Source organism: Vitis vinifera, chromosome 13 (assembly GCF_030704535.1).
Source record: "Vitis vinifera cultivar Pinot Noir 40024 chromosome 13, ASM3070453v1".
In the NCBI taxonomy this organism is placed as follows: Eukaryota; Viridiplantae; Streptophyta; class Magnoliopsida; order Vitales; family Vitaceae; genus Vitis; species Vitis vinifera.
The window spans coordinates 4,157,000-4,169,395 of record NC_081817.1 but is presented as its reverse complement, the minus strand read 5'-3'; the positions used below and the strand labels follow the sequence as shown (position 1 = coordinate 4,169,395).

Sequence of the window (12,396 nt, the reverse complement as noted above, 5' to 3'; positions counted from 1 at the left end):
ATCAGTAAGAGTCCCAGTAGAACTAAGATGTGTAATCTTAGTCTAACAAAGAGTGGGTAAAGCCACTCTTTAAGTAAAGACTACAAAGAGCCTCGTAACAGAGATCTAAAAAGGAAGATCATGAGAGAAACCTCAACTCACTGAAGTTATTGTGGGAGTCTGGCTAAAGTCTTGTATTCTTATTTAGTAAGTTAATAAAATACAAGTTGAGGTTGGTGCCTTGTAAACCTCGTGTGGGTCTTGTATGTTGTTGTCATATTGTAGGGAAAAGTTGCTAGCTTCGAGAGCTTTAAATCGCTACATAGACGCGAAAACTTGTGTGGGAATTTTACACATGTAACAAAAAGGTTATAAGAGTCAAAACAACTTTATTCCTAAATCAAAAAGTTTTTTTAAAAGACATAAGGAAAGACAAGAAACCTTTTCCCACCATCTATTAAATAACGGATGAATGTACTTGACCGAAATTTCTCTATTGTACCAAAATACTTAGCTTTTTTACGTAGTAACTCTGGTCAAGAAAAACTAGAGAAAGAGTCACTACGACTTTTGTAGTATTCCGGGTATCGTTCTCAAGGACTGACTTATGAAAATTATCAATACTAGAATAAATGAATTGTTTTTGTTTAAATCCTTAAGTGAAAAACAATATGTGAATAATGTGAAACTAAGTAAAAGAAGTTAAATTAATAAGAAAAAAAATGAATATTGATTTTAAATTCAATTGATTCAAGTTTGGGGTTTTCCACAATCCAACCTAGGGTATAGAAATTAGAGAAAACAAGGGTATTTTAAGTAATATGATCTTAGGGTTTTGGGATCCTTGGCCACTCGCGATCAAGTTGAGTTCTATAACTCAAAATTGCATCTGAAACCTAATTTTTCCTTTTTAAAACAGATTCCTAAAACCATCAAATGAATGAGATTGATTATCAATTTAAGATTTGGATTTTTAACCATTTCTACTCCTTATAGCTTTGTTTAGGGGCAAATAACGGTAGGTAAGATGAGGATAACTAATGATCAAGAATTACCAAGAATCACTAGTATCAAGAAATAACCTACCGTATCATTCCCTAAACGAACTCACAAGGATAGTATAAAAAAATTGATAAATTGTCACTCAACCAATAATTAATCTCATTGTTATAATAATTTACCCATTGTCCCTATAGGTTTCCTAACCCTTAGGTTTTCATGCTTCAAGCCCCAAGTTGGCTCTTAGCCTCTCATGGGGGTGATGTCACATTCACAATCCATAATAGGGTAAAAATCCATAATTTGAATCAAAAGAAACTAAAAACAATATATTCAATATAGAAGAAAAAGAAAACAAACCAAAATTCTCGTCTTCTTCCACCTTCAATATCAAACTCTCCAGAAAAAAAAATCCAAGATTCCTAAAACCTAGAATTGAGAGAGTTTATATAATATCCTCAATTACTTAACATGTGACACACTCTCATTGGCCACTTATTACAAAATAATTTCCTAAAAATGATTAAAAAATAATAAAATGGTGATTTCTAGTCGTGTGGGGTCCACCTAAGGCGGATGGAGTGCTTTAGATGCAATTCCCGAGGTAGAGGAAGCGGAACATCAAAGTGGCAGTGGGTGAATTCGAAATTGGTGTCATTTCGAAGTGGATTTCGAATTCATAAGTTGAATTTCGAAATCATTTCGAAATGACCCTCCAGCTTGGTGCAGTTGTCTTCAAATGGCCATAACTTCTTCATTTCAGCTCCGATTTCCAAACCGTTTGAAGCGTTGGACTCCTGACTTCCCGAGCTTCGAAACAATATATATAGTATGTATATAATGGACTCCATAAAGTGCTCCAAATTTGTCCTCAAAATCAGAGTATATAATGCCATCAGATTTTTGAGTTCTAAATTTCCATGCAGCTAAATCTTGCTTCATGCCTCATTTTCCATGCTTTCTTGCCTTCTTTATTACTCCATAATGGTCATTTATCATCCTCCAACCTCATGATATCCTTGTTTTGCCTTTCCTTACATTCAATGAATCTTGACTCACTTATTTCCTCATTTAGCCCTTTCTTGATCTTTCAAAATCTAAAGTCATTCAATTTGCACAATTTTCTTCCCTTGAACCTGAGATAAATCTCCAAAGTATAGATTAAACTCATGGCTAGGGCCTTAGCATTGATTTAGGTCAAGTTGGGTGATTTGAATGTCCTTTGGTGCACAAATCATATCGAATATGTGCCATTAGAGCACATATTTTGGCTCCAATAAGTACTTTTGAGAAGATTTCAAACACAACCACCCTAAAAGAAGCTTGTGAGATATTACAAAGCATATAAAAATGAAATTTCAAAGTTTGAATGTAAAAGAATGAAACAATCTTCTATTAAAAAGGCACAATGAAAGTTTAAATGACATTCATGTTATTGAAAAAAAAACTTCAATATTCATATACATATTCAAAATTCGATTATGTTGTTGTGGCCATTGAAGAATCTAAAGATTTAGATTTCATGGCCATTGAGTAACTTATGTTGTCATTGCAAGTTCATGAAAAGATTAAAAATGAGAACTAACAAAAATTAGAGCAAATTCTATAAACAAATTAAACTTATATTAAAGGAGAATGAAGAAAATTTTGATAATGAAAGAAGTCAAAATAATCATGGGCATAGTCGTATACATGGTTATGGTCAAGATTATAGAAGAAGAAGTGATTTGAATTCATCAAACAATGAAGGAACAAGTTAAGACTCATATTATTCATGAGGATGTGGAAGATGACACAATATATAAGTTATAATCGTGTATGATAAATAAATCTCAAATTGAATGTTATAATCATGTATGTATGTGTCTATATATATATTATGAAAAGCAAAATCAAGAACAACCTACTTTATTGTTGGTATATAAGTGAGAAATTAAAGTAAGGAAAAAAACACTTGGTATCTTGACATTGAAATAAACAATCATGTGTAGATTTTAAAAGTATCTTTTTGGAGCACTTGAGGAATCCAAAAATGGTTGTCATATTTGGATGAGTTTTGATGAAAAGGCAAAGGTAAAATCTGAATTTGTTTGAAAAATGAAAGACATTAATTTATTTTGAACATCTATTATGTGTTCAACATGAAAAATAATATATTAAGTTTGGGTCAACTCGTAGAAAAGTGTTATGATATTCATATGAAATTCAAAGTCTCTCAATACGAGGTCAATAATATGCCAATTTAATTGTTAATATGCTCATAACAAGAAATTGAATGTTTTTTGTTGTACATTGAAATTGTTGTTGTAAAATGTTTAAAATCTTATGTCCATTATTCCTCTTGGATTTGACACTTAAGATTTAGACATCTTAGTTTTAGAATATTGAAGTTGCTAATAAAGAAGAAACTGGTGAAAGAATTACTTTTTATAGATCAATTATGTAAAGGACCCTTACTTGAAAAACATGCTCAAAAAAATTTTCCAAAGGAAATAATTACAAGAGTAAAAAAGCCTCTAAATTAAATTCATTCATGTAGACATATAAGGTCCAATTTGAAAAATATTGTAAAGCTTATAAAATTTGTCGACTTTAACGATTTCATATCCTCCACAATAAATAGTATAATAGAGAGAAAAAAAAATGAAACTACTCTTGACATCGCTCAAAGTATGTTAAATAGTAAGAAAATATTAATAAGGTAACATATAATATTCAAAATAATCTAATTCTCTTTTATCTTTCTACAAATTATGAACCAATAGATTATAAAGTAGTAATTTAAGATAAGACATGACAAAATGTTATGGAAATAAAAAGCAACGAGAAAGAATGACACATGGAAACTAAAATCCCTTCTAAAAGGAAAAAAAAAATTAAAATAAGTATTGGAAACAAAGAAGAACGTAAAAGGAAAAATAGGGAGATGCAAAGCAAATTTGATACCAAAGAGTTACAAGTAACAAGAGGGTAAGAAGTCATTGATTTTTCATGATCAAAGCAATCACATTGATACAAAATTTCATTTTGTCAAGGAGTCCATCATGAAAAAGAAAGTGTAATTAAAATTTGCAAATTCTCATAATCAAATTGTGGATATTTTTACAAAATGTTTCAAATTTGAAGATTATAAATGGTTAAGAATGGTGCTTGGTGCTTGGAGTTACAAATCAAGTTTACAGGGCAAGATAGAAAGTTAAACTTGATTTAGGAAGTTTCTAAAATTAGAACTAGATTTAGTTTTTAAAAATCAAAGAGAACATTTTTATTTGAATGATTAATTTAGTTTCTATATTCAAATATTAGAGTACGAGAAGGTTTCCATGTTTTATTATTAAGAGTCTTTATTTTGTTAAATATGAGTATTTATGGATTATAATTATTTGTATGTTTCTTCCAACTTTATTGCTTCACCAGTAATCGAATTAGAAGTTCCTTTCAGCTGCCTAGGGTTCATCTAAAGTTAAATTGTGAAAGACAAGATTCATAGGAAAGTGGTAAGTACATATTAGTTCAAATAATCACTCCATGGTGCTTAGCTGAGCATTGTCTGCTCAGTTTTGGTGTTATCTCTCACTCAATATCTTGAAAGTTAGGTGGAAAACTGCAAATCCAACTGAACCAATTTTTGTACAACTTGGATCTAAACCCATGTGAATGAACAGACACAATCCAATGAATGAAGGAGGCCAAACATGGTTTTCCAAGTATTTTAGTGTGCTTCCTTCACTTGACAATATAATTTAAAAAAGGAAAAATGGAACCAACAACCGCAACAACAATTTTGACTTAGAGCCCGTTTGGGAGTGATTTTATAAAGCGTTTCTAGCATTTTTAATACTTAAATAATAAAAAATTTCAAATATTAAAAATATTAAAAAAATTTCATAAAATCACTATCAAACAAGCTCTTATGCATTTAAGGATAACTAAAGAAGCAGTCATCAATCTGACATATTTGTATCCAGTTATTATAAAATAGTGGTACTAGAAACTGAGGGTAATTAATTGGACAATTGCTAGAAATCACCTCTAATTTTTTTTTTTACGTAGGAGTATAGTGATCATCAATGTGGTAATAGTATGAAATAATATTTAAGCACAATCTTAAAGAAGTAATTAAGACAACGGATCTTTTGTGAGAAACAGAACCAGCCTATTTGGAAACCTCGCTCAGGAGAATTCCTAACAATAACAGAAGACCATCTAGAACTTAATTATGAAGGAGTCCCTTGAAAGATGAGAGGTAACTAATCAAGCTCTCGAGGGATTGGTGTGAAGAACCACCTTGCTTTAGACACAAGTCTGCCTTCTCCTTCAACTCAATGCTTCTACGTCTAATTTCCTGCCCTTCTTCCTCCACCATAAGTCTTCTGATTGTTCTCTCTATCTCCCCTCTCTCCAACCCACTCTCTAATTGCAACCCAACTCCCCAAACTTGGCTCACATACCTCGCGTTCACCCTTTGGTCCCCAGAATAAGGCAGACAAATCATTGGAACCCCTTCACAAATACTCTCCAACGTGGAATTCCATCCATTATGAGTCCAAAACCCTCCCGTGGCGGGATGAGCAAGAACTTCTTGTTGAGGAGCCCATTTCACAATATGTCCCCTTCCACCTATCATCTCAAGGAACCCGTTTGGCAGTGATTCAAGCCATTCATAACTACGGATTAACCCTGGTCGAACCACCCACAAGAAGGGCTGATTGCTGTTGGCTAGCCCCCAAGCCATCTCCAGAAATTCATTCTCATCCATTGTCGCAATACTCCCAAAGCTCACATAGATCACAGATTTAGGTGTTTGTGTGTCTAGCCAGGTAATGGAACTGTGGTCATGTGCTAGTAAACTACTTGAAGAGGTTGGGAAGTATTTCTGAAATGGGCCTACTGGGAACAATGAGATAAGATAATCTTGGTGAAGTCTGACAAGTGCAGATTCTTCAAGATCTTCGAAGGAGTTCCAGATTAGCCCGGGGGAAGCCTTGGTTTCTTTGATCGCGCTAACAAATAATTGATAAAAATCTTCTGGGTTCCGAGTGTTGATCACTGGAAGGTCCTTGACTTTGAGTGGAAGAAGCTCCGACACTGATGACTCTAGTTGAGAATCTGAGAAGAGAAAAGGAAAATGCATATGAATTCCCCATGGAGCAAACATAGAGGATCAGAATACATATATTTATGGGAAAGTTGTGTTTTAGGGCCCTTATTTAAAAAAAATATGATATTCAAACCTCAAGTTTTTCAAATATGGAAAGCAGTCATTAATGGGCAAAATAATATGAGATTTGTGCACTCTGTGCTGAGTCAATTTTATCTTCCAAAAATGCCCTCAATGTCTTATGCATCAGCAGCCAAATAGCCTCCATGTCATACTTAAAAAAAAATTGTGAAAATTGATAATTTCTTAAAAAAACCACCCGACCCGACTTTTGGTGTCCCTTTCTCTCTTTCTCTCATTTTAGTAAAAAAAAACCTTAAGTCAAACGACATCTAACTTTGCTCTCAGTAGCCCTAAATCTGCTTTTTAGTTTGACAACAACCAAATCTAAGATTTTCCCTAAGCCAGAATCTCAAAAACTTGCCATTTCAGAAGGTTATTTCAAATCTGAATCAGCCAAAACCTTCACGTCCAACAAACCCAACTGATACACATCTTCCCCGAATCTCAAACTTCTCTGTTTTTCTCTTAACATCCCGATTAGTCGAACGTGTTTGTCTCTAAATGTCTGGAGTAGCTGAAACTGATACCCATCTTCCCAATACGTTGAAGTAAACCAAACGGGAGACATATCTTGTTTTCGCATCATCGAAGTTGGAATTCCGTTCAGGTTTCTCAAAACGAAACTGGAATTTTCCCTCTTGTGCGTGTTTTCCGAGTAATCAATCACAGGTGAGTTTTCATTTACGGGTTTGTTTGGATGGTGTGGATATCTTAGGGTTTGAAGTGTTTTATTTTAGGGTTTCTTATATTTACTTCATTTTCTGTAGAATGAAATATAGGATAAATTATTTTTGGTTAAAGATATGTTCGTATTTAGAAAAAATAAATTATTATTATTATTATTATTATTATTATTATTATTATTATTATTTATTTTTAAATATTTTTTTTGCTTTCCAAGAATTCTGTTGTCATTAGATTTTTAGGGAAATTGGTTCATTTGTATTACTACTAGTCGATGGAAATTTTCTTTCAATTTTAATGGTATATATGAGAGTTACTACTAAACCCTAAACAGATTATTTGCTTGGTCGTTTGTCATTGTTATTGCTTTACTAAATTTGAATACCGATTTCATTGTGTGTATGTTGTTATTATTTTGTCCTTTGTCTTTGCATGATAGAATTGAATGTATGTTGTTATTGTTATTGTTTTATGAATTTGATTTGAGACATGATAAAATGATAGCAGTAAGCATGTAAAAGATGAATGTTGACTACTCTGCTCATTTGGTTCCCCGTACCTTTACTTGAGACTGTACCATAGGTACTATCTTAATTAACCTTAGGTCTAACCTTAGTAATCTTTAAGTACTAGGTTAGATATCCTTAGGTACTACCGTAGTTAGACTTGTATACTACTTGTGTGCATCGGCCAATTAGCATGTTTGAACCTTAATTGTGTGCATCAGCCAATTAGCATGTTTGAACCTTAAAGTATATGGAATCAACATGCATAATTCCTCAATCTTTCATTGTTGTATTGTTTTTAACAAATCTTTATGTCAATAAGGAAATGGAAGAGGAGATGTTTTGTTACATTCATGAAGGTGGTGAGCTTGTTAAGACTGCTGTTGGGTCTGTCGAATATAAGGGAGGTCGGACCAATTGCAGTGTTGTTAGCAAGAATATCTCACAATCTGAATTCGTTTCAAAAGTATGTGGTGTACTGAACTTGGATTCCAATTCCATTAAATTGGAATTCACAGTCAAGTTTGACCCATCATGTCTATTGCCACTGCATAATGATGGCGACATAGTCAATATGTTCAAATTCAACGACATGTTTTGTCATGTCTACATCTCCCAGTGTACTGAATGTGGTGATGACCTCATTTGCCCTACTAGGTACCTAATGTCCTTCCACAATAATGTTCCCTTTTGTATAATCGCTTTTCACACTTAGATTGATGGATGATCAAATTCTTTCCTTATGTTTTTTGCAGTGGCCCAACCCCCATTGTTGCTTCAAACTCAGCTCATGTTTCCTCTATTGGCGAGCCCCCATTACACATCTCTAATGAGTCGCCCACAATTCAGTCAGTTGGGTTTTCCCAAAGATGTGCTATGACAAATACCGTTCAACTTCAACCAAGTCGATTCGAACATTCAATTGTAGGTAGTGGACATACCTTCCCAAATGCGTCGGAGTTTTGAGATGCAATCTATTTGATGTATTTGGCTGGAAAATTTCGATATTCTTACAAAAAGAATAGTCCAAAACACATGACCGTAGTATGCACAATTGAAGATTGTCCTTGGAAAATCACTGCGCGTGCAATAGGGGATTCAAACATTGTTCAAGTACACACATTCCGAAATGTGCATAACCATTGCTTGGAAGATGTTGTCTTGTCTCAGCCTTTAGTGAGATCCACTAGTGCATCGTTGGTCATTGATGATGTCATTCGATCTACTCCTGAATACCAACCACGCCAAATTTGTAAGGACTTTGTAAGGCAACATGGCATCCAGTTAACTTACCTACAAGCATGGCAAATGAAGGAGAAGGCTAAGGAGCGCATTTATGGACAAACCAAGAATTATTACAAATTGTTGCCATGGATGTGTGAAAGAATGCTTGCAACAAATCCAGGATCGAGTGTTGAGCTGAGTTATTCCAATGATAACCATTTTGAGAAGCTTTTTGTTGCTCATTCAATATCTATCGATGGGTTTGTAAGGGGGTGTCGACCAATCATTGCAATTGATTCGGCCCATATGAGTGGGCCTTATGGCGGTGCTCTATTTTCAGCCACCTCTTACGATGCTAATGACTCCATGTTCCCCTTAGCCTTTGGAGTGATGAGCTCGGAAAATTATGAAGATTGGTTATGGTTCTTGGAAAAACTGAAGATAGTTGTGGGAAACAAGGAAGTTATTATTATCTCAGATAGACATCATGTCTTTAAATCCGTTTTCAATGCTCCGCAATAGTTCCTTGGTGGCCCATAGCTACTCATACCACTTACCTTTTTCTGAGTCACATCGGAGACTTTGGTTGAGGGATTATTTGATTCCTTATTGTGACCCTTGGCAGCCCTAACTTAGACTTAGGCTTTTCTTGTTTTTTTAAGATAGCTTTTAGATACACTTGGCCCATTAGGCACCACCCTAGGCCCACTTAGTCTCATCATAGGCCGTTTAGGCACACTTGGCCCATTTGGACATTTTTAGTGTGACTTGTATGACTTGCGTGTTTGCATGGCTCGTAGGGCCCATTTTTGTTAATTTGTTTATTTTTTTTATTTTTTTATTTTCCTCTTTATATTATTTTTCCTTAACTTATTTATTTATTTATTATTTTTACCATTTTCTAATTTATTTACTTATTTATCTATTCATGCAATTATTTAACTTCTAAAATTTCATGTTTTTGCAAGGAAACTTACCATTGGAGTTTAAGGAAGGTGGGACTCTCCTTGGAAGGTTTTGGAGGGGAATTCAAAATTGGGAAGATTGCTTTTGATTGGAAGATTTAAAAAAAAAGGAAGAGAAGAAGAAAGGAAAGAGGAGAATTTTCCATTTTGGAAACAGATTTAGTTTTAGGGAAAGGCGTATATATACGTGAGAGAGGAAGGAGAAAAAGAGCTTTTTTTTAAGGGGGGAGATTCTTTCTGGAGCAGCACGCATTGGAGGATTTTTTTGCGGAGAAGCACAGCAGAGCAGAAAGAAAAGGAGATTGCAGCCAAGCCTCTGCCAGGTACGCTTCTTGTTCTTTTGATCTTTTTATTTACTTTTATTTTGGTATTCCCGTTTACATTCCACTCTGGATTCTTTGGCTGTTTTTTTTTGAGAAGTTATTCTTGCTGATTGGAGTAGACATTGAGGACCACTTTATTTGCGTTGTTGAATCGAAATTTGCCTTCAAGCTTGCTCTGTTATGATTGTGTTCTTGATTTCTCTGATTTTTTTCTTATATAAATGGCTGAAATAGAGACTTGGCTTATCTGCTTACCCACCTTTATCTTCCTTGTTCTGTTTTTCTTGGATTATTATTTTTTTTTCTCTTTGATTTTGTATCCATATTTCTTCCCTTTCCCCTTTGGTATTCTGGGCTATAGAGGCCATGATGGCATGAGTATTTCATGAAAGGTAGAAACCTCATAAAGGCCGTGTAGAATGTGGGCTGTTTGTGGGGTTAGCACATGATAACAGATTGTTGAGTCAGATTGGGTATTTCCTCTTCAAGGTAAGAAAGTCGTTAAATCGGGTTCCGGATGTGATTTAGTTGGATGTAGAAGTTGCTTCAATTTTTGGGGCTCTCCGTTCGTGGTATTCTGGGCTGCAATCCTAATGGGATCAGTATAACACCTCTTCTCACTGCTACTGTCGCTTGTGTTCCAACAGAAGTGCACGTTGAAGATATTGATGAAGTTGAGTTTAAAATATCTCCAGGATCACCTTTTTTGTTGCTGCTATTAGATCGTATTATAGTGAACCTTGCTTGCTTCACGGTGTGGGATAGATGCTATCTAAGGGGACGATATAACTGAAGAATAAATGCTGAAGTGCACAGGAGTAGTATAACAGGGGCAGTTGCAAATCTGAAACAGAGAATGCTGTTTGTCATGAAGCTGAAGCCTTTTTTTTTTTGGAGACCTTTTCTCTGAGGGTGGTCGGTCTGTAAGATTTACAGATGGATGTGTTCAAGCCCCTATTTCAGTCAATCCAACTTCCAATTGCTGCAATATGCTAATTCAAGCTGCTTTAGAAGTATTGGGATTTCTAAAAGACTGTAGCTTTTCTCTAGAATGGCACACCTCAGTTTACGAGGATGGTTGTAAAAAGCTTAGTTGGAAGCACATGGATATTCTGCTTTCCATACTCAATTGTCAGGGTTGCTATTCTGAAGACAAGATTTCTAACAGCATTACAAGTTTACATGAGCAGAGGAAGAATGGATTTTTTTTTAGGAATATGGTCTGGCTTAAGTTGGTCAATATTTAAGTTATTGAAACTTGACAGCATCATGCTGTGTACTTCCACTGCTTAGGACTTTTTTTACCCAACTCCACTTTGATGCCCAATCTTTCAAACTTGCACAATGCATAACAGGTTGTGCTAGAATTAGGAAGAGTGTCTATGATGCTTTAGACAATGATCCATCAGAATGGGCAAAGAAGATATTGAAACACTCTTGGGTTTTCTTGATGGATGTGAAACTCAGAATTGCAAAGTGCTGGTTCAGAATCTGAATCTAGTTGATCTTGGAGGTTCTAAGTACAAGAATAGTCAGTACAACGGTTTGCTTCCTTGAGACGAACAAGGGTACTAATTTCAACCTTCGGAATCATTTGGAAAGAATGAGAATTATTAAGAAACGGCATAGGAGGCGGACGTGACTAAGTTCTCTGGAACACTTAGAGATGTAATTCAAAATTTCAATCTTGCTGCAATTTATGATGCCAAAGTCTCCAACAGTTCCAACAGTTTACATAAAACTCCAATATCTGATCTGAACGTTGATGAAACACATATTGCTTTTGTGAAGCTCTCAGAGAAGCAACCTGGGACGCACTTTTTTTTTCTTCCCTACTAAGACTGGTCAGCATGTCCGCCTGAAGTCAAATCAGTTGCTGCTGTAATTGCCACTCTCTTACAACAATATTTGAACCAGCTTGGTGGTCCCAAAAGCATGCTGGATTTTTCTTGCTATGATCATCAGGGCACTCTGCTGTTTGCTAAGTCATGGGCCTAAGCGTTTATTTGGAGGAATTAATTAAGTCATGCCTGAAATGGAGGGAAATGATGTCTTCCATGATAAAGTTTTCTTCACCATTTGATTCAGTATATGTGCAGTTGTCTCCACAAGCGAATATGGAATCATCATCCCCATTACTGCCTAGGATATGGCATACTTCGTGGAAATCCACAGCAGCAGGGGAGCCACCAAGTATTCACTCGACAAGCTAGGGAAGCCCCTGACTAGATTAATGAAGCAGCTCAGGCACGGACCTGAAGCTTAAATCTGATGATTCTGAGGATGGAACCATGGCACTCATATAGCTGTGATAAGACTTTACTGAATTTAATAAGGATAGCAAATGAATTGAAGCCGATGTTCACTGTAAGTACATCTTTGATAGTCATGCTGCTGCATCTACGGTGACTTTGATGGAGGGCAGTGAGTCGATTAATGAGAAATCTCTTTCTGACTTCTCAGAATATTTGGGAAGCATCTATGCTGTTTAA

The 12,396-nt window shown here is 35.1% G+C and overlaps 1 protein-coding gene across 1 annotated transcript; it reads right to left on the bottom strand.

Moving 5' to 3' along the window:
- Nucleotides 1–5,191: 5,191 nt before the first annotated feature.
- Nucleotides 5,192–6,136, bottom strand: LOC100254764 (UDP-glycosyltransferase 76B1). Its single transcript, XM_010660195.3, has one exon. The coding sequence runs from the start codon at nucleotides 6,134–6,136 to the stop codon at nucleotides 5,192–5,194; it is 945 nt and encodes a 314-aa protein (XP_010658497.3).
- Between the last annotated feature and the right edge of the window lie 6,260 nt (nucleotides 6,137–12,396).

Excerpts from the sequence above, each read along its gene's own strand:
- LOC100254764 (XM_010660195.3), bottom strand. The coding sequence starts at position 6,136 with ATGTTTGCTCCATGGGGAATTCATATGCATTTTCCTTTTCTCTTCTCA.